The sequence below is a fragment of the Diplotaxodon limnothrissa genome, linkage group LG5 (assembly GCF_057381915.1).
Source record: "Diplotaxodon limnothrissa isolate DT_005_m linkage group LG5, D_limnothrissa_male_GT1.1, whole genome shotgun sequence".
In the NCBI taxonomy this organism is placed as follows: Eukaryota; Metazoa; Chordata; class Actinopteri; order Cichliformes; family Cichlidae; genus Diplotaxodon; species Diplotaxodon limnothrissa.
In genome coordinates, this window is record NC_140600.1 from 25249396 (window position 1) to 25273144 (window position 23749).

The 23749-nt window shown below is 41.2% G+C and overlaps 1 protein-coding gene across 1 annotated transcript in view; it reads left to right on the forward strand.

Moving 5' to 3' along the window:
• The window catches only part of cacna2d2a (calcium channel, voltage-dependent, alpha 2/delta subunit 2a), a 175668-nt gene that overhangs the window by 133341 nt on the left and 18578 nt on the right, over window positions 1-23749 (forward strand). Inside the window, exons 9-13 of the mRNA XM_085354357.1 lie at window positions 10022-10072; window positions 10404-10503; window positions 11894-12055; window positions 13584-13694; window positions 14382-14460. Of these exons, the coding sequence (XP_085210483.1) occupies window positions 10022-10072; window positions 10404-10503; window positions 11894-12055; window positions 13584-13694; window positions 14382-14460 (503 nt within the window). The remainder of the gene's footprint in view (window positions 1-10021; window positions 10073-10403; window positions 10504-11893; window positions 12056-13583; window positions 13695-14381; window positions 14461-23749) is intronic.

Consider the following 23749-nt stretch of genomic DNA (forward strand, 5'->3'; position numbering starts at 1 on the left):
CATCTCTGTCTTCAGCCAGCTCAAAGTGAGTGGCTGTTTGAGGTCAGGCCAGGCTGGCAGACGAAGTCAACAAGAACTACCTCAGAACTAAACAAACGCCAGCGACCCTTTCTATTGTGCTACTGTTTATATGAAACTCAATATTCCACAGGTAATATCTTAAAATGTATCCGAGTCTAACGATGACTCAGGCAAAAGCCTCGATCTTCTAAATGAAATGAAATGAAACATAAAATCAGTTACTCGTTTCATGTTCTAGTGGAGTTTTAAGGTCCCATCAAGGTTCAGTTTATTCATCCGTGAAAACTGAGAGATTACTCTGCACCCAACCTGATCAACAAGTGCAGATTGCATCAAATAAACACATCCGGTGGCTCGTAAAGCTATTCATATTCCCTCAGACAATTATTACTACTGTATTTGCAAGTAGTCGATTTAAAGCTGAGTCTATAGGATGTCTCACAACAATGCAAACAAATAGAGGCCTGTCCCCAAATGCAGTGTAGGGATCGTGTTTACTGTTCAGTTCCTCGGGTTGGTGTTTTATTTATCTTCAGGCCACATGAGAGAACCAAGCCATGATGCTGTAAATGCAGTCTGTGTTAGCACAGGTAGATCTGCACATGCAGAGAAACTCAAACTTTCTATTAAAGGTGAGTCATGGCTTTCTACAGAAAAACCCCCCAAAGGAACTTGTGTCTCTTGTTTTGAAATCTTTAAAAAAACAATAAAAAAAACTGGTCTAGCTATTTAATAAATTGCATCAAATCTATATGCAAAATCAGAATTGTTAACAAAAAATGTATTTTAAAAAGGTACATTTGAATATTTGATGATATATTTGATAATATTTGAAAATAATTGAGTTTAAATGACTGGTTGTGTCCTGGCTCAAAGTTGGTGCTCTCTTTAAAATGATTAACACTGGATTCATTCAAGTACTTATAACTATGACTTATAATATCAGCTAAAAGCAAAAAGCATGGAGGCAAGAAGTGGTGTCTCTCACTTCAAGCCACCCTCGGGCAAGCCTTAATCCTCACCTCCTCAGGCGTAGACAATTAGCAGGTAACCCTTAGCAACACCCAGAGACGGCACTGCCGCTGCAAGGTGAGCAGGGGTGGCAGACGGGCCTAACACTCAAGCAAGAGCAGATTTTGTTCGGGGTGACACTTCTATTTACAGTAAGATCACGGATTGTGCCTCCGAATGAAAACATTAACATCACAGTGTACAAACATGAGACTAACAAGGTGTTCCCCGACAGTTTAATTAAGTTAACACCAGGCTTAAGTCTCTAAAGTTGTGCTGCACTGTCACATCAGGCAACACTAGAAACATGTAAAACACTGGAAAACACAAGGCAGTGTCTAGCGGGACATGTTAAAACAGTGATCCTGTCGGTGATCTGTCAGTGCAATAACAGAAGTAAACCTGATTTTAATTCTTGTTACACATGTTGTGACTGGGGGACTCTTCCCGGAGACAGAAATGAGGCGGATGAGAAGGTTGACGAGGACGGTGCAGCAGGAGCATGTGTGATGGGGTGGACAAGAGGAAGTGGGGGGTTTTTGCAAAGAGGAACACCTTGTCACCCACCCACCGCCCCGGTTGTCCATGTTTGTCACTGTCATTTCTGTTGAGCTTTTACTCATGTTGGAGATTTCGACATTCCCGTTGCCTGTTGCTTAGCAACTTGTGCCCAGCCGCGCTGAATGGCACAGCCGTGGCAGGGAGTGTCATGATATGTCAGGTCAGACTTGTGTGATTATACTTTAACGTGCTGTCTCCCCAACTGACATTCTCCGGAGAGGTCAGCCAATCACGCATTTTCCAAAACCAGTCTCCTGGTGTTAGGTAAGCCCGTCGTGTGGCAGCTGTAGATAGCGGCATCCGTTGCGACGACAGATGCAAGGTGTACAGAAGCTAAGAAGAGCACAATATATGTGTCTGTGTGGCATTTAGGTAGGACTAAAATCCTTCCCTTCTTTTTTTTTTTTTTGTATATGTGTAAAAAAATATGAATTGTGCATTTGTAGCTGCTGCTATGCACATTTTCTAAGTTTTATTTTACAGTTGTTTCTACGCTTGGTAGTCCAGTCGATAGGCGCCAAAATGTTGTGATACATCAACTGAAGGTAGAAAAAAGCACATAAAAAGCACATAAACAAAGCATGTTTTTCATATTCTCTAAGATTTGTAATTTGAAAAACAGATAATAAACGAATATGATGGAACAGAAAAATGGCACATGCTACACCTGAACTCATGTTATTTCCTAATAGAAGCTCTAATTGAGCTTAAGTTAGGTGTGACAGTGGGCAGAGGTTCCTCTACATGTATAAAAAAAAAACCTACAGAATGAATATCTTGATGCACAGGAAATACAACACTACAAACACATATGGTGAAAATTTCAAATCCGAGAATATATTGATTCATCAACTATAGTCTTCTATTTCAGTGTGAGAAGCTAACTAGCATTTGAAAGCCTGTTCAAATTGCCACCTTATTTGTTGAAGCACATTAAAGCTCTGTCAAGTCTACCGGTGTTCATACAAAGGTTTTCCTTTTGTAAAGTGATCTCGCATCTTGAGAAACAGAAGCTCATTTGGGCAAATGTCATCCAGTAGCTTCACAGTATAATGTGCAATATCTAGAGTTAGCTAATATAAGGTGCTGGCATTTCTGATGCTATAAAATTATTCACGTTAAAGACTTCATAAGAAACAAACTTGAACTTTTGAACAATCACCTTAAAAATAGCCTATATAACATGATTATTTACACATTGGTATATGAGAGACAGCAGCGTGAAGCAGTAAAAACATCTACATCTACTTGTTAAGGGAAGATGTATCAACCCTGTTTCTATTGGTTGAGGCTGTTTTGTTTATATTTTTAACATTTGCAGCTTATACACATTGTACACCACAGCCTGTGGATTCAGAGTGTAGCAGACACCAAATATTTGCACTTATCTGCAAAGACTCACTCACAGGCTGACTAAAATCTTAGTGTGGATATCAAGCTTTGGATCAGGACTTTTTCACAGTGAGTAATCCAAACCACACAGGAGCATATTAATAACTACCCTTGTGCTGTGGATGGATCACTTTAGATGCTCTTTTGGCTGAAGTTTAGCCTGTTTTTGGCATTTTCTCCCTGTCATATGATCCTTAACATGAAGATTATTGAGAAAAGTTTAACCTTCATCCTACATCTTCCCTGTGGTCGTGTGTTTATGTTAGCCTAGTTCCCCACCAAGGAGCACGTCATTATATGTCAGCTTGCCTAATTTCATTAACCCTCCAGATTCCATTAAAATGTATTTTTGTGTTTTTGTTTAACTGAAAACATATTGCAGTGCTATATGTTTTAGTCTTTTAGAACTACTCTGCTCAGAACATGGCATATGCTAACTTCCTGCTAACTCGTGATTCCTCTAAACCTTATAAATTGACTTTTTCATGAAAGCCTTGGCAGTAAAAATTTCTTGCCAAACCAGGGAGAAAAGCTACTCTGTTTATTTTATTGGAACTGAAAGAATTTGGACCGTCTTTGATTCTCAGTAGTGCTTCAGAGTTTCTTTGATTTTGGAAACCAAAGGAGCGTTTGGACCCAGATACATCGCTATTAAACCCTCACTACGTATTGCACGTTAAGATTCGTTGCACAATTTGTTGATTTGTTTGGCTAGTCACCATTTCAGTGACCTCAAGGAATGTCGAGATTTGGCCCTTGGTTCCAAATAGGACAAATGCTAGATTTGAAATTTTTGATGACAGTAATTATCCCTGTCCAGTTGTCTCAGTAGTTTTTAAATTGCCTATAATTTTACATGACGAATGGTGCAGTGGCTGGCTTTTCAGTTCTGGCCCTGAAATTCAACTTTTCTATCATCTCATGTCAAGTCACTGTGACTTAACTTAACTGTACTATTCTATGTAGTTTTGTGCTCATCTCACATCATGCAAGGTACAACTTTAAATTGCTTTCATTTACAGCAACAGCAAACCCACAACACAGAGGTGTACCAAAAGTAAATACACTGGCATTGGAGCTTCCTGCAGGCTAGAAAATGTGCACAAATAGTGACTAAAAGTGACAAACACACACTTTCTACTCACATACCGACCGGCCCTTTTCCTCCTACACATAAATCAGATCACATGCTGTGATACCGGTCAGATGCTATAGATTCTACACCTTTGCAAATACCAGTAAAGCCAGAGAATACACAGATCTAATCTCAGTACCATCCTTCAGTAATATAAGGAGTGATGTCGTCTATAAGAAGAGTCCCATCAAAGAGCAGCAGCTCTTTTGTAGTGTAAACCTGTAGTTTTACTGGGAGTAACTGATAGTGGTGTGACTGACCTAGCCAGAGCTGTCCAGGTGGTCTTCTGTGGAAAGAAAACATAATTAATTAATAAATTTTAAAAAACAGAGGGGCCGCCTTCCTTTACAGATGGTCTTTCTCGCCTTCTGCTCCCCTACCAACAGCCCCAGGAAAATTAATGGTCCAGTCAACACACTTAATTGTCTCCAATTGCTCTGACATTAATTATTAACATTTGTCCATTATAATGTTTGCACTTGTTATCAAGGGAAGCGAAGCAGAGGTTGAAGTGAGGGAGAGGGAGATGGGGAAAGTGAAAGGCGAAGAAAGAAATAACCAGAGACAGGCGTGGAGTCCTGTTAGCCAAGCGTTGCAAAGATCCCATTACCTCCCAGGTTCACAACAGCATGTAGGCTGTATCACATATTGATTTCTTCAAGAAGTCAATCTAACCTCTTTATAAATATTATGACTATGGCGGTCAATCCGCGAAGCTGAAGCTCCCGAAAACACAATTCTAATATATATAGATCCCCGGGCTTTGCCCCCTCTTTTCTCTTTGTTCTCCCGACTTCAGGTAGAAGCCGGGTCAAAAGAGAGGCCTACTGAAGGTGATGCAGCAGGCTTTTATCAGAAGGTTTGCACTAAAAAAAGATCTTTCATCTGCTAAAACAACAATGTCAGGCTGATACTTGGTTGCTAAACTTTACTATAAAGAAATGTGCATGACTAATTCAATATTCAGTATTTATTTCAGATTGAAAAGTGGTGAAAGAAAACCCAAAACAAAACAACTGTATTTACAGGCATATCTGAAAATATGCACACGTGAATCATCTCGGTGCCAGCACTTCCAATAATCAACAGAAAGTGGACTAAATAAATGGCAGACAACATCTTTTTCTCCTGCAGGCTCTCTGGGCGCTGTCCTCCTATATTGTTATCTTAATTCAATCTTTATTTGCCTGCCACATCCACAGGAGCACTAAGAGAGCAGCAGTCCATAAAATAATAAGCCCATCAGCACAACACAAATCCACGCGCATAAGGGAGCAGACACGCATCCACACACACACACACACACACACACACACACACACACACACACACACACGCATAAACAGACTTTCCCTGTGTTACAATTCTCCCATTAATCTGTGGTTATTCGCCATATATCTATTTTATATGATGCATCCTTATCAAGCGTATCGCGGTGAGGAAAACTCACGTTTTGTAGTGTCAGTTTCATTATACAGAGTATGTGTGTATGCATGCAGCTCATTATCAGCACAGTGCGTTTAATAAGCACAACTCACTTCAACAATACAGAAAACCTTTTTTTCCCACTCCATGGATCGTGTTATATGCATGTGCATGTTTCTGAAATGTATGTAGAAGACGATTCCTCCAATTTAAATGTAATGCACAGCATTTCGGTGAATGGGTCAGGGTGCATAAACACAATCTCCTGAGAGAGTTATGCACACATACACGCATGCCCCTCCCCCCACGGCACAGTTAACGTATTGATTTTACAACGTGGTGCCTCGATACAACTACTTCATGAATTCCAATGAGACTCCCTTTACTAGACTGTTACAAAAGGAGCAAAACACAATCACCGCAACGTAGAATATGTCATTGTGTTCATTGCTTGTGTAATGCATTTCTTTTTGATTTATTTATCACTTAGAGCAATACCTCCTTCCACCTCAGTGTAAAGAGCACATGTCTGCTGCACGCACAAATCAGGCTGTGTCTTGATTTTCGATATTTGTGAGTGTATGGATGCATTTATGTAGAGTACATGATGTGTTTTGTGATTATGGGTGTTAAAATCAATACTTTTGCTTTTTATTTAAAATAACCACTAACCAGTTAAACCTCGGCAGTTGCAATTAGCTATTATGTCACATGTCATGCATGCTTTCCTAAACGACCGCTCCAGTGATTATTGCCTTACTGATTAATTTAGGGTTTCTGCTTTTGATGAATATTTTATTCAACAAGACGTCGACAACTAGAAGTAATTGCTCTTCACGTGTTCTCGGAGGTAATGTCAGCCCATTAATTGTTTTGTCCAACTAACAGTCAAAAAGATAAATTTTCCAGCAGCATTATAAGGTAGTGATTTCAAAATAAAGGACTGTAACAAGGTGCAAAATCCCTTTTATTAATCATTTTTTCAAGTTTACATAATGTCACAATGTTCACAAGTCACACTAAATGGTCTATTACCACCATACAGTGATCCTTGCATGCCTAGTAGCCATTTCTATATGACATTTAATATTTTATGAGGTGTAATATTTTACTTAGCATCCTAGATGCAATGGACAGGTGTAATGAACAGGCTGAATTAAATTTGGGCTCACGAGGTGGACTCAGAAGGAGACCTTTCGCATTAGTTTATCTACTGTAATGAGCTGTTCACGGGTAAACAAGAACTGACACCTCGTCATATGAAATACATGTAGTAAAATACCCTCTGTCACTATTTCTGATGGGTCATTGTCTGTGGTAAAATATTGACCATAACTAAAAGGGATGGACTGCTAGGACACAGGCCGAGATGTTGTGTCTGCTGGCTGGCGGTCCTGTCGCCGGGGGACAGAATGGGCGACAGGGCTCCGTTCAGCACCAGCCAGGCCCATCTGCTTGTCACCTGGCCTTGGCACGCAGGAGACTGGGTAATGACAGGGAAAGAATGGCATCAGTGGGCAGAAGCTGAGAGGTAATTACTGACTGGAATCCATGCAGAAACAACACATCTGGATCCATGAGTCAAAATGTGGAGAATTATATAGTAATACCGGCCTCGATTTATGATTTTTATCTGTCAGAACAGTAGAACGACGTATCAGCCCGGAGACTGAAACTTCTTGACTCCATTGCACTCTCTCTGATCCTGTTGCTCTCTGCTCAGAGGCATAGAGAAAATTCATTTGTACTTCAGGCACTGGAAAGGCTGAGAAAGAGAGGAGTGCTGATACACTAAGACAATCTTTGTGGAAGATCAGCCATGGCAGCACTATAGCTCCAGTGTTGAGTGACGCTATCCTTGCTCATGTGTTACTCTTCCTTACTCTATCACTGCGTGCACATTCTTCTTAAACCCCATTACTGCTGATCAATGCTGCCTCTCTCACAGTTAGGGAGAAACGATCTGCTTGAAAGTAATATTTTCTCGCCATATTTCACGTCCAGAACTCGCACGGTTTTCCATTGTGAGATTTTACATTGGTGCAGCTGAAGATGACCTATAATGACTAAGTAATAGAGGTCTGCATTGCATTACAATTAACATTTAGCCCCCTTCAAAATAACTCCAAGACCCATTGAAGGACTATTCTCCTCTATGAGAAATAGACTGACCACAGAAGTTAATGAAATCCTGCAGTAGGTCTGTGTTCATCAGCCGTCACCAAATGACCCTCGCTCAATCTCCAGACAGGGTGTCTCCATCCACGAGCCTGAGGGACTGGAGACGTGGGCCACATTCTGACCGAGTTTCGGTCCTGCATCGATGATCGCTTTCACAAACCCCCTCCGCTCAAAAGAAAGTGGTGGAGTCTCAGCCCCCCTGCCTCTGCCTCAAATTAAGATTTCAGTAATTAAATTGATAAAAGTCATGCATGCCAGCATGCCTCATGGTTCCAGGCCTGATTTCATACGCCGCACACTTTTGGAGAGCTGTGGAAGTTCTACCTTTGATGTGGCATTCTTTATTATTGAAAATAATTGGTTTCTCCCTCCTCCTACTCCGCTCTCTCTCACTCTCTCTTTTATGCATGCATACATTTTGCCTATGCTCACTCTGGGCATGCTCAGTTAATCGACCTCACGGGAGACAGTGCTGGTACATCGCCCTGGTTCCATCTGGGAGGTTGCAGAGTAAGGTCCAGATCGTGTCTTAAAGTGGATTAGAACCCAGGCACTGTGATGGGTAGATGTCACTGCAGAATGGGTCAGAGGTCATTCTGCAGGTTGAAGTGGCGCCTGCCAGTGAATGGGAGCACTGGGACTTGCGGCGAGGCCTACCGAGGCTCCGCTGCTCTACCTCCACATCAGCTTGGCCGAGCATAAGAAAAGAGCCTCTCTGGCCCACAGGCAGCTGGCTTCTCTCCACACTCAGTGGAATGGCTGATTATCAGCTGTAAGAGACCCCTGATGATTACGCTGCCGAAGACGGCTGCTAACTGCTTGCCTGCTCGCTTCCCAGAATGTCAAACTAGTGCTCACATTTGAACCCCCCCACCCCACCACCACCACCACTCCAACCCCCACCGCTTCCCTCGTTCCAGCGCTCCACAGAAAAGCATATAATGTCCATCAATCTCAGCTCTCTTTGCATCAGTGGTAAATGTGAATTTAATTGCCGCTGGAAGAGACTGAGGGGATTTCAGATTTCCTTCTGTATGTCATCCTCTATCAACGCTGGACAGATGTTATGTGCGCGCCTCTTCCAGGACGCAAGTTGTCTGGGCAGCTAGCTCACTGCTGCGTCTGCCTTGTGGGCTTGTGTCGTGGCAGACGCACACATCAGAAAAGCCCTATTTTAGAAGTTGCTTTGCAGATGAAGCACAATGGTCTTAAGCTGCTTGTGCACCCCTCCCCCACCCCCAATAACTAAATAAAAATAAGAAACAAAGGGCCTGCCAGAGTAAATAATGTGGTTTGACGCCCAACTGATGAGTCATCAAAGGAACAGAACATCAGCTATCTTCTTTTACTGACAGCACTTAGCTCAGCACAGGCTCTCCACTGAGCAGGTCAACACTACTCAGGCTGCTCCTTTACAGTAAATATCAAGTGACTAAATATATTGCACGGTAGATTCCATGAGTCACAGTAGCATAACAGGATAAATAAAGATGTATTTTCTATGTGACTCCTACAATTATTTGATGAAATAATTATCAATGAAAGCTGCAAGATTACTAGCACTACAAAAACAAATTGTCTTGGAAATTTTAATGCTGTTGGAATTTAGTGACACAAAGTGTGATTTCATCTAAACTCTACTTGAAATTCAAGACTCCAGCAATCTCAGCACGTCTCCAGCACAGCTTATGGTGACCTGACTGATATCAATTTAAAAAAAAAAAAAGAACAACAAGAAACTTGCTCATCTATGTCGAAAGTAAAATAAATATCTGTAGCAGTAAAATAGTATGTCTGAATATCAAAACAACCTAGCCCTTGTAAAAATAGTAACTCGGCTACTGGTACTAATTAATAATTGAGTCAATCTTCTGGTGATACTGAATACATTTTTATTTTTCACAGGTCTTTTTAAAAGTGCCATCTTAAAAGGGGGTTGTGCAGATCAGTACAGCCAGTTGTACTAAATATGTTATTATACACTTAGTCTGTAAACTAGTAATTACTTTGTCTCACGCAGTAATTATTTAGAGTGGGCATTGTTGTTCGGCAAAGAGGACTATCTGTGTTGAAGTCAGCTCGCAGAAGCTGTAGCCAACACTGAAGTATATAACAACTTATTAACTCTTCTAAGCACATAAGCCTTTTCAGTATTCTGTAGCTTAAGTGGGCTGAGCCGTGGTTGCTCCATATTATGATGGCTCAGCTCATTGTGACTTTGGCTTCTTTTTAAAGTGCAATTTTCAGAGATTACGGGAACAAATTAAAGCCCATTCTTTGTCTCCCTTTGTCCAGGTATATCCAAGGTGCATCATCTCCAAAGGACATGGTCATCATTGTGGATGTGTGAGTGTCTCGCTTCTCTTTTAACCTTTTTTTTTTTCTTCTGGTATGAGTGTGTGCCTCCTTTGAAGGGTGCTAGTGCCACCTGTTGGTCTGACAAAAGACCAAACATAAAGGAAGATTCATATTCTCCTTTTTTTTAGCTTTAATTACTTTTATGTTGGTCTTATTCCTAAATATGCATGTCATTTATTGAATACATGTCCAAATATGGAGTGATTTTCTAAGTATAACCCACAATTTTGATTTAAAAAGTAGACACGACCAAAAAATAAAAATGAAACGTCTGTCTATAACTTGAGCGTGCAAGTGCTTCGTTGCTTCTTTTCTGCAGGAGTGGGAGTGTCAGCGGACTCACTCTGAAGCTCATGAAGACCTCCGTAGTGGAGATGCTAGACACTTTATCAGATGATGACTATGTGAATGTGGCTAGTGTAAGTGGAAGCTTGCAGACCACATTTGCAGTGAACACAAATACGAATCTCTTCGGAAAACAACATCAACACAAATATTTGTGGCACTCATTAAGCAGGTGGTACTCAAGCAGGGAGTTAGTAAGCTGGTCATTCAGCTCCCAGTTGTTGTGGAAACCATTCTCTTTCCTCATTACATTGTCTGCTTGTCCTCCCTCACTGCTGTCCCTGTAGGATTGAGGCCGTCTACTTATTACCAAGTTTTCTATTGAGACTTATGTGTAGGGGAACCTTAGTGTTATTCTATATTGCAGGGCCGATAACACATAAACACACACACACGCACAGAAACACGTCCTCTTGCTCGGTGTGGTGGCTCTGTTTGTCGACTCCCTTCAGTAATCCCTCATAATCCATTGCTCTTAGCCACTGTATGCCTCTAAATCCCAGCTCTAAGAGCAATAAATGAGCATGGTACTCTGGGTGGGAAAGCATCTGATTTTCCCCTTATAAATAAAAAAAAAAGTGTGGGCTTAGAAAAACTTGCTCTGAATTCCTTCCAAACCCAAAATGCATTAAAAAAAATACAAATGAACCAAAAGTAATCATCTGGTTTCACTTGTAAGGGCTTGTATAATTAGTTATAATAATATATGGTAATGTATTAGCACATGTGACAGATTAATTTTGTCTTGATCATATGGCGCAGATTAGAATAGAATAGAATAGAATTCAACTTTATTGTCATTGCACATGCACAGGTACAGGGCAACGAAATGCAGTTTGCATCCATCCAGAAGTGCTTTAGTGATATAGATATTACAATATATATTAGCAATAATATAGATATGTAAGATTCTGCTTTCCCTAACATTTGAAGAAGCAGCACTGTAATTCTGTCTGTCTTTGTCTGCCAGTTTAAATATGACATGATACCGACCTAATCAAAATGCCATCTTTTCTCTCATGTAGTAGTTTACATCAATCTGTCCTGAAAACATTAATTGATTCTGAAGCTGACCTTCGAGAAGAAACATCATTTGAAACATGCTATTACAAACATGCTGCTAATAGCGCGCAGAGATGCCACACACACGAGCACGAGCACATGCATATACACAGGTTTAGGCTAATTTGGTAGATGAGATGAGACAGATTATATTACCTTGGCTGGGTTTCTGTTCAGTGTAATGCACTGGCGTTTCAGGTGCACCTGTTCTTGGTGTGGAAAGTTGTAATTACCAGTGTTTACTGCCAGCCAGGAGCAGGGTAGCTTACATCTGCACACACCCACGTCTGCATCCTGTCTCCATGAACTGTGCACACATGCATACGTTACATAGAAATATGCACTTTTACAACTGTTTTTTAAACGGGCAAATCATTCAATTCTTCTTATGTCTCCTTCCAGTTCAATGAAAAGGCCGTTTTTGTAGTTGATTGCTTCAGGACTTTGGTCCAGGCCAACGTTCGTAACAAGAAGATCTTCAAGGAAGCCGTCATGCGTATGCAAGCTAAGGGGACCACAGATTACAAATCTGGCTTCACATTCGCCTTTGAACAGCTTCTCAATGTAAGAGCCAACAAGCCTTTCAGGGAAAGGCGATCCTCGAGCGCCTTGTTTGTCTGTGGCTGACGTTGCTGTCTAATCCAATTAATAAAACAGAATTTACAGTGATAACACAAAGCTGACAGTGAGTGGCTGAGGTTTGCGTAAGACATTTCCAGAGGGCTGTCAGTGTTGAAGGCAAGTCTGATTATAACTGCGGTAGCAATGGAGTGACGCTAGCTTTTTCAGCAGCCAGCACCGTGGCGAGGTCTGTCAGCAGCAGGGAGCCACGTGCTCCCGACACAGGTGCTGCCTCAGCTCCGTATGCTGCTGTGTATTTTAGGAGGCTGCCACCCTAATGGGCTCTGATGGGATGATTGATGAGCGCAGCCCAGAGGATATCAGCCACAGACACTTTATATTCCTCTGGTGGGCTCGGAGGCATGGAGCCAAGTGATCTCCCCTCCATACCCGCACCCTCACAACTTCCCTTTTGCCGGCAGAATGAGAAATAAAAAGGCCCCTTTTAATCGCTGTCTGTAGATGACTCACTGCCGTGATTGGAGACAAAAGCACAATAAAAATATGTAATTGTCGCAATATTATTTGTCTTTATTAGAATCTTGTCAGATTGACTTGCTGCTGGTCTGCATATCAATGACAGCTGCAGTGCAGGAGGGTGGCGGGGACTATAATGCCAGTGAAAATGTTTTCGAGACAACCAGATTTAATGCTAGAATAAGGTTGTATACTTAAGATGCAATCCTAAAATTACGCCAATGTGAAGAAGCCTTTGGCTGCCAAGTAAGAAATCTATAAATGTTTCAGTAAAGCAATGAGTGGATTAGAGGAGGTTTTTTTAAACAGATGAAGGAAAAAAAGAAAAAATATAGAAGAATTAATACATGAAGAGGAAGGGAATAATAGATACGAGTACTGGTCGGATTTGATCACATATGGACTCTTATTCAGAACTCTTGGTTTTACAATGATGGGCAGTGGAGCGGGTTGTTTAGCAACTGAAAGGTTAATGGTTCGATTCCCACTTTCTCTAGTGAATATGTTGAAGTGTCCTTTATAGTTTGATTTTGAGAAGGGGAATGTTTTAACCTAAAGCACAATCTTTTCCAGAACTTAATCAAGTAGCTTTAGTGGTTGAAACTCAACCACAAAAGGAGTGAAAATGAAATCAAAGAGCGAAAGAAACACAAACCGCAGCGCCCAGGTCAGATTTACACCCCTGGCAATATACTATCCCATCAGTGTTAAACTGTTTAATAACCATTTACAATGTTTTATAAACCTCATTTCCAGCTTTACAATATCTAGCAGCTCAAATATATGGTTTAAAGACCAATTATTAACCAATTACTAAGCACTTTGTAATCATTTTGTTGTTAACATAACTAAAGCTAATTAAGTACTTGTAATTATTGCATTGGGATCATACAGTGGATATGTTTTAGTAGCTTGCCCCTTTACTGCTGCATTTTTTAGCATATCTCCCTGCCTTGTTTCCCTTTATCTTCTCATTTTGTTTCTTGTGCCACAGGAGAGCAATGCCCCAAGGGCCAACTGCAATAAGATGATAATGATGTTTACAGATGGCGGGGAGGATCGCGCACAGGAAATCTTTGAGAAGTACAACTGGCCCAACAAAACAGTGAGTTTGTCCCTATGAGGATGTTATCTGTTCAGCCCAAGAGATCACGCATCTCTAGAAACAGCCTTTTCTCTCCCTGTTTCCATTGTTTTCTGCTGACATTGTCTGAATATAGCATAAACAGATCTTTTAGCTAGACAGTCAGACATGCCAAGCCTTCCAATCTGTGCATATAAAGTGCTCTCCAAGCTTCTTCACTCCCATTTGTTTTGTTTTTTAAATCTCCTTAGTCTTTCTTCAACTCGCTCCTCTCTCGCATTCCTTCCCTCTTATTTCGTCTCTTTTGTTGTTTAGCTGCTGGTGTTAACAGCTCTGACCTGCTGACTAATTAGCCACTTTATCATCAGAGCCTGTAATATTACAGCCAGTAGATACTCCACTAGTAGCTTGTTGTCACTTCCACCCTTCATTTCCCTGATTTCATAGTTCTACCATTATTCATTACTCTGCGGTTCCTTCATGACGAATGCTGTCATATAGGATTAATCTGCAGTTTCACTTCTGTATCACTGTCGTCTACTGTTGGAGATGTTTGTGAGGTCAGTCAGTATAGTTTATGTACATGATGCTGACTTTATTGCCAGTAAGTAAGTTTGTGGATTATTGTCAGTTACTTTTTTATTTATATATATATATAAATTTCCTTGATGTGATTCGTCTCTTTTATCTGTTGTTTTCGTCAATCAGGTTCGTGTTTTCACTTTCTCTGTTGGCCAGCATAACTACGATGTCACCCCTTTGCAGTGGATAGCATGCGCCAATAAAGGTAAGTGGAGAAGTTCATACTTGTATGCAAAGTCTAAGAAAAGGGAATGATTTGTGTCACCCATTAATCACAGTGTAGGCATCTACATACTTGATGTGTGCTTGAAAACATGCAGTGCCGTGATTATACATCCACCACATGCCCTCGAATCAATATAATGCTATTTATTAGAACACTTTTGGACCCTGATGAATGATATTGTCTTAGTCAAGCCATTCTGAGGGGGGAAGTGTAAAAAAAAAAAAGCAAGAAAATAGCTAAATTTAGCGTGCCTAGTTTATTTTTCAGAACTTCCATGCTGTAATTATTTATACAGATAGGCTGTGTCCACTTGTTTGCAGAGCACAATTCAAAATACAGAATGCCTCTGTAAACTTATTACTTAAAGTTATATGAAAAGTGTGTTAAATGATCGTTTTTAGAATAATTAGGGTGCTGTTCTTGCCAAAGAGCTAACATGTCTAAACAGAACATCTACAGGGAATGAGACTGTGGGGAAGTCTGAACTTTCCATGTTGTGAGGCGATACTTCTTACTGTTAAACTAAAATTCTGAAAAAAAATTTGGTGTATTATGTGTAGAAACCCTTGTATTATAATGAAACTGTCAAAATTGTATTACCTTTCAATTCTGTTTTTTTCTATGAAGTAAACTGGGAGATTTTTTTTAGCTTTTAGTTTAAAATAGAATAGAGAGACAGCATTGAAACTACCAGCATCATCCTAAACCAGCTGTGGTTTAGGAGGTCTGGTTGGTGGTTTGGTCCCTCTAGTCTGCATGTAGAAGTGTTCTTGGAGAAGATATTGAACCCTGATTTTCCCCGATCCACCCATCAGAGTGTGAATGTGTGAATATTAGGTTTAAAGCACTTAGGCATAGAAAAAGGCACTTGTATGAATGGGTGAATAAGGCTTATCGTGAAAAGGCTTTGAGTGCTCAACTAGAGTGGAAAGTGCTTTACAAGTACCATTGCACCAAAAGTCTGTTTATCTGTGAATTCTGTTACAAAAGTTATTACACATGCTGTTCACAGTTTTTGGATTTCACAAGATTTTAAAAGAAAACTCCACACGGCTTTCTTTCTTTCCCTCTTTTGTCCTGGGATAATGAAATACAAACTGCCTGAAGATGTAAACCCCTGAAAGCTTGTCGGCTGACCTCAGGAGTGCGTTGGTGTACAATTAGCAATTTTCACAACCATATATTGGAACAACAGATTTTCGTAAGAATCTGCTTTGGCAGTCATCAAACCACTAAGCAAAGGACTTTTCCTTATGAGAGGGCACAAAATTGCGCAATTACGCCTTACAAAAGAAAGCCTGATGAGTACAAGCAACACATTCTTTATTCAGATGAAGCAAAAAGCCATTTGTCTGGATTTCAGTGTTTGGTGTGGACCTGGCAATGAATGCCAGAGTGACTGCATAGGTCTGACCTTGAAACATGGAGGTGGGAGCATGTTGATATGGGTCTGCAGTAATGCCAGAGGTTTAGAGGAGGTGGCGTTTGCAAAGTGAGCTCACTCAAATGCAGAATAAAGAGTGGGCTCGTAGTGTCAAGAAGCTTGGCAAAAGACACAAACAATCGCACATCTTTTGTTTGTTTTTTTCAAGAAAAGTGAACTATGACTTAGCCAAGTATGTCTTCTGACGTGAATCCAACAGAACACCCACATCTGGAGAACTTAAAGTGCAACCCCTGCAGCAAAGAGGATCTGAAAAGAAACATCTGTGAATAATGGCAGAACATCTCTTCACAGATTTGTGCCAGACTGATATCATGCAGAAAATATTTAAGCATGGGTGCACTGACTTGTGTTGTTGTTCCTTAATTAGTTAAAAGATGAATTAGTCAAGTAAATATTCAGTTATTTAAGAATAAATGGTTTAATTAATGAGATTAACGTTATTAACCCTCTCAAGGCAGGTGTTGCAGATTTGCAACAGTTAAAAACTAACAACCTGATTACCCCACATACATATTTTATGAGTTCTTTTTACTCAGAAGTACCACTGCAGGACTTGGTTGTGCATTACCAACAAAAAGTTTAATTTGAGCCCCAAGGGTTAATGTTGTCCCAGACCTTCGTCAGTTTTGTTATACATTGTGTATACACAATCACAAAATTTGGCTACTTCACCCATAGTAATCAAAAACCAAGCCTGATATTTTTTGATAGCACCTTAAGGGTCCCTTTCTGACCACCAGTGCTTAACAAATTGATATTGCAGAAAGTCCAAACTTCCACCTTTTACATCAAACTGAGGCAATTTAGGCAAGGATCGTCATTGCTGAAGGGAGCTGGATCTCTAGCTATAGCCCAGAGATGTAGAGGAGGTGACATTTATAAAAAGGCCGTTTTCAGCTAAATCGGTCGCAGTATCCAATCCCGAGTGCTTCACGGGGTTGTGCACCTTGAACTTTTCCTGCTGGGTCTCAGACTGTCGACACAGAGTTCTGCTGTAACATCCACTGACGACTGAGGAAACAAAAACTCAGCTCACAGGAGCTGAAAACCCAGCAGATTGAAAATCTGGAGTTTTTAGTTTTTTTTACCAGAACCAGTAGCATCTTGGTAGATTTGACTCCCTCCAACAACATTGTTTCCCCAGAATTGGAATTAAAGTTAATGCGTCACTGTTTTGATGGGAAATACTTGAAACAATCCAAAAACACTAAGAGCTAGAGCATTGCCCCAGGAGACTATAAGTTCAGTATGACAGTGCAACTTTGTAATCACACGTTGTCACTTTTATTTTTTAGACCCTGTTGATTTAACCTGTTGCCTTGCAGCAGTGATAAAAAGGTGTCCACCGGGACAGTGTGACTTCACATCCGAACCCAACCACGCCCATCAGTGATGCTCACTGTGCTCTGAAATAAAACAGGTTTAAAGCTTTCAGAAAGATAAGGTATTAAGACACTGCCTTCCATCTGTTGTTGAGTTGCTTTAAAATAATGGTAAATGGCCTGCATTTGTATAGCGCTTTTCTAGTCCATAGGACCCCAAAGCGCTTTACACTACATTCAGTCATCCACCCATTCACACACACATTCACACACTGGTGATAGCAAGCTACATTGTAGCCACAGCTGCCCATATGTCTTCTGGCATATGATGCTGAGATCAGCAGCCCTGAAATAACCCAGCAAACAGGCAGCTCTGCCTCTGACCCTCAGTCTGACAGCCCACATGACTCAGCTGGTCTTCCTGTGAGCTACTTTGTCTTCATGCATCTCATCTTGACTTAGCTCATTTGTCTCCAGCCTAGTTTGCTGTTGTTGTCGAGCTCACTCTTATGTTTTTAACCCGCTTCTCTTTTGGCCTGTTGTGGTTTGTTTAATTTTGTTTCTCAGTGTTGTGATTTATCTGAAACTGCTCCTTTATGTGGCCTTTAGTTGTGTGCCGATTAGCTTATTGCCAGTGAAGCCACGTGCTTCAGAAGTATCTCCCCAGAAGTTGTTATTAATTAGCAGGAGTCTGGTAGCAGGATGATTACCATGCCATCTCCCTGTCAGGCTGGGGAAAGTCCAGGATTATGCCTCTGTGCCAACAAGCTCTCCTCTGTTCATGACTGTAGTGATTACCATGCTACTAAAGTCTATGCTGGCATAAGACAATAGTGTTGACACACAAGCCTCAATGGAGCTGTCCTCTCGTATCTTCAGTACTTATTACTCTTTGGTATCTCACTCCAGCAGAGCTAGCTCCCTGACACTTCCAGGCCCTAACCCTTCACCCATGACACACACACACACACACACACATTCGACAAACCACATTAATGCACACCAACAAGCACAAACATGCACAACTAGGGCACTTGAAGATGCTAGTTGTTGCCTCACTTGAGCTGCAATCCCATTCTAAGAAGAAAGCAACCTCTCTGTGACTCTGAGGACAATGGGACCATTTCGGCATGCTCTCACACAGTGTAACAAAATCCAAAACAGAAAAGAAAGTTATCTCCAAAAAACAGGTGAAGTCGAGGATACAAACAGCAAACGTCACATGCCGCGCGGGTGATCCTAATACTCCCACAAAAGTGTTGAATTTAATCCAAAGTTAGAAGTACAATATTCCACAAATCATAATGCCCACCACCAAGAGAAATAAAATCAATTACACCATGAAATTAGGTGCACGGGTTTACTGGGTAAACTTCAGTTTAAATACTTTGTCTCAGTAAAAGCATTAAGGAAACTGGATGTCATCAGAAAGCTGTTTATTCTGTTCTTCTGAGCAGGAGAATGCATTCTTCTTTACACAGTAAAAACTATCAGGCCCAAAAGAAGTCACCACCTCGATTTAACTAAGAAAACAGGAGAAGACGAGCCTTCCATTGAATAATTACTGCAGTGGTTAATATGTTTGGGCTGGCAACAGTTTGGGTTATTTAAACCCGAACTGATGCAGTGAGTAACTTCTCATTACTTAAATATGTTGGAAGGCACATTGGAAAGATGTTATTCCATTTTGGAAGCTTCACATTATCAGCAAAGAAAACATCTAAGGGCATTACTGAAACTACAAAACCGGGTTAAGACCTGTTCAGTGAATTATTGAAATCTGGAAAGATACTGTGAACCATCATCTGTGAGGACGGCTGGAAAAATGTCTCGAATGATTGTGATCGCGAAACTACACGACTATAATGAATAACCAGGTTTTTGTCATCAGTGGATTCTTTTTCTTCCCTGATGGATATATTCCAGGAGAACAAAACCAGGATTCATCAGGGTCAAAGTGGGACAGAGACATAATTTCACCCATGGATTGGCCACCAGAGTCCACTGAAAATGTTTAAATGTGCTGGGGAAGACTTTACGCGGTGGTCTGACTCTCGCATCATCAATACAAGAGCTATAGACAGAAATAAATGTTGTGACACTGCATATATTTATCAAAAAGGATCAAAGCTAAAAGTTTTCTAGTGTAATATTAGTGTGGATGTTTTTGGCCACGCAGTGTTTAAGTTTACATCAATGATTAGTTTTTTTGTTTTTTATAGAAAGCACAAAGTTATTTTTAATAGAAAGGCTTGATATGTATTTGGTAATCAGTGTATGTGATTTCTTTAGACTCCAGTACTTAAAACATGTATTAGACCATGACTAAACATAAGGTTTGAAATGTCACAGCTGCCCTAAATTTACATTACTGGTATTTAACAAAATCATTTTTGTATTTTTCTGTGATTGTTAATTCCCCGTTATGCACAAGCACATGTTAAAATCGAATTATTGTTGGATTATTGTTGTAATACATGATTTTTGAAATTCACCATTTAAAAAAGCAAAATAATAATAATATTAAAATAAATGAATAGAAGAGCACACTATTTATTTTTTACTAAGATGCCAAATTACAGTTATTTACTCAGATTCCTGAACAGAAAAATTAGTTTGAGTGCTTGAGTAATTTCTGACCACTCCAGTATACCAGCTCAAATTTGTGTGTAAAACACAAACTCAGTTCAGTGAATTCAGTGTTTTGTTTTTTTTTCATTTTAAATAAGTTTTTGACACATTTCTAAAACATTTACATGTTCTTATTTTTTATGGCAGGGGAATAAAAAAGTGTGTTATCACCAAGCACTGTATTTGTTTAACAGAGACCCAAATTACTTCCTAAATGTGAAGAAGGAGTTTGAGGAAAACTGAATTATAGTCAAAGAAAATAAATGATTGATAAAGCCCGTAACTGAAAATCTTCACTGAACAAATCAAATCAAATCAAATCACTTTTTATTGTCACATCACATGTGCAGGCACACTGGCACAGCACATGCGAGTGAAATTCTTGTGTGCGAGCCCCACAAGCAACAGAGATGTGCAAACACAACAACACAAACGAGCAAAATACAAGAATGGCCAACCTGAAACTAATAAATATATGTACAATATATAATAGTGTATGCATTTCTGGATGTGTATACTAAATATTTTCCTACGTGTGTGTGTGTGTGTGTGTGTGTGTGTGTGTGTGTGTGTGTGTGTGTGTGTGTATACACATTTTTACAAATTAAATAGTAAAAAAATAAAATAATAATAATAATAATAATAATAAAATATATAAAATATACAGAGTTGAATATGTGCAAAACAAGTGGCATTTATATACAGTGTGGAGTGCATAATGTTGAAGTTCCAGTAGTGAAGCTGAGGTGTCTATGACGTGTTCAGCAGTCTGATGGCCTGATGGAAAAAGCTGTCTCTCAGTCTGCTGGTACGGGACCGGATGCTGCAGAACCTCCTTCCTGATGGAAGCAGTCTGAACAGTTTATGGCTGGGGTGACTGGAGTCCTTGATGATCCTCCCCGCTTTCCTCAGGCAGCGCTTCCTGTAGATGTCTTGGAGGGAGGGAAGCTCACCTCCAATTATCCGTTCAGAGCACCGCACTACTCGCTGGAGAGCTTTGCAGTTGTAGGCGGTGCTGTTGCCATACCAGGTGGTGATGCATCCAGTGAGGATGCTCTCAATGGCACAGCGATAGAAGGTCCTGAGGATGCGGGGGCTCATGCCGAATCTTTTCAGTCTCCTGAGAAAGAAGAGGCGCTGCTGCGCCTTCTTCACTGTTTTGTTTGTGTGTACTGACCACGTAAGATCCTCAGCCAGGTGTACGCCAAGGAACCGGAAGCTGCTCACTCTCTCCACAGCAGCGCCGTTGATGGTGATGGGGGTGTGTACTTCTCTGCACCTCCGGAAGTCCACTATCAACTCCTTTGTCTTTGCGACGTTGAGGGTGAGATGGTTGTCTTGACACCAGTGGGTCAGGGCGCTGACCTCCTCCCTGTAAGCCGTCTCATCACCGTTGGTGATAAGACCCACCACTGTAGTGTCGTCCGCAAACTTCACAATGATGTTGGAGCTGTTAGTGGCTGTGCAGTCGTAGGTGTAGAGTGAGTACAGGAGAGGGCTCAGTACACACCCCTGTGGAGCACCAGTGTTCAGTGTGATGGGGGATGAGGTGATGCTGCCCAGTCTGACCACCTGGCGTCTGTCAGACAGGAAGCTAAGGATCCAGCTGCAGAGGGAGCTGCTCAGTCCTAGATCCTGCAGTTTCCTGTCCAGCTTCGAGGGAATGATGGTATTGAATGCTGAGCTGTAATCTACAAACAGCATCCTCACATACGTGTCTCTCTTCTCCAGGTGTGACAGGGCAGTGTGTAGTGTCAGGGCTATGGCATCATCAGTGGACCTGTTGTGGCGGTATGCAAACTGTAGAGGGTCCAGTGAGTCGGGTAGTGCAGAGCAGATGAAGTCCCTGACCAGCTTCTCGAAGCATTTGCTTACGATGGGGGTCAGGGCTACAGGTCGCCAGTCGTTCAATGAGGAGATGGTGGAGGATTTGGGTACAGGGACGATGGTGGCCATTTTGAAGCAGGCTGGGACTACAGACAGAGAGAGGGAAAGGTTGAAGATGTGCGTGAACACTCCAGCCAGCTGAGCCGCGCATGACCTGAGGACGCGGCCGGGAATCCCGTCCGGACCAGTAGCTTTGCGTGCGTTCACCTTCCTGAAGCACATCCGCACATCCTCCTCAGACACAGTGTGCGCACTGACGTCATCAGACTGTTTAACTCCTCCCTGGAGGGGAGAGGGAGGGGAAACAGGAGGACAAAGGAGGGAACAACTAAGCTGTAGTGCCTCTTCACCTCACTGTGCAATACTTTTGTAAATAGTCAACGGTGCAATAGACTCAATACTTGAAATGTGCAATTCACTTGTATTTTTATTTTTATTCCTATTTATTCTATTTATCCCCTTCGTATATTTTATTTATATTGTCTCTGTATTTATATATATGTGTGTGTGTGTGTGTGTGTGTGTGTGTGTGTGTGTGTGTGTGTGTGTGTGTGTGTATAACTCTGTAACTTCTGTCGGTGCTGTGCTTTTTTGGAAATCGAATTTCCCAGAGGAACCCACCCGAGGGATTAATAAAGTTCTATCTTATCTTATCTTATCTTATCCGCGGTGCGCACACTGTCCGGTCTCATGGTGTTCGCTGTGTCGAATCTAGCGTAGAATACGTTTAGATCCTCACACAGAGAGGCCGTGGTCTGCGGTGTGCTGGTTTTCCCTCTAAAGTCTGTGATCGTGTTTAGTCCCTGCCACATACTCCGAGGGTTGTCAAACTGTTGTTCCACCCTGTCCCTGTACTGCAGCGCAGAGCGGAGATTTACATTTTGGTCACTGCACACATTTTCCTTTTTTCACCCCTTGCCGTGCTTTGCTCCATAACCACTTCCCTGGCACACAGTCAGAAATCACTTGGACAATGGCTGTTATTAACAGAGCAGTAACAAATGGCTGTGCCCTGCGTGTGTGCACATGTGAACCTCAGTCTGAGGGTGCAGAGATGTGTACGGATGAGCACGTGCGCTAATGAATGAGACACAGGAGACAAATTTCAACGCAGACCAGGCGAGTAAAAAACCCGCATAATGTATCAAAATAATGAAAGTTATCTCCACCTTTTAACATTCTGGGGATGCTGCCTCCATTTCGCAGCTCTTTGTATAAACATTCATGGCTTTAATAACTTGAGGAGCAGCGTGGTTATTGACCCAGTCGGGCATTCTCCTCCATTCCTAATCAGCAGAAGCAGAGCCTTGGGCTCAGCATTCCCAATAGGGCTGGGCGATATGACCCAAAATTCATATCTCGATATTTTTTAGCTGGATGGCGATATAAGATATATATCTCGATATTTTTTTTAAGCCATAAAGTAAGAACAAAAAGAGAGTTCTTAGTCAAAGCTGTGTCCCAGATGTCACACAGGCACTTTTATTAACATACAGCACAGATGTACATGAAAAATTACTCAAAATTAAATTATGAGCATTCATTAAATAATAATGCTCCATAAATAAAAGAAAACAAGGTTGTTTTTGTGCTAAACAAAGAGCTCACAATTGTGCAGTCAAAATGTAAACTAAAAGACGCTGAGCGTAATAACAAAGACAGACAGATTTCACAGCTGCTCTGTTCCCAAGTTTTACTGTGTGACTGATAGCCTAGAGTTTGAAATCCGCTTCATAACCACGTCTCTTACAGGTGCCATTTATGGTCCTTATACACACACAATACGGTAATATTACGTTGATGCAAAGTACGTATCACTCCGCGAAGCTCCTCGGTAGCCGTAATGCGCCGACAATCTATCAAGCGGTGCAGCTCCGTAGCTTACCAAAGTCGTACTCAAACATTTTTGACAGATTGCTGAGCGCCGTGTACCACATAAAATCGGTTCGCGGCCATCAAGCACAACCAGAATTCATACATA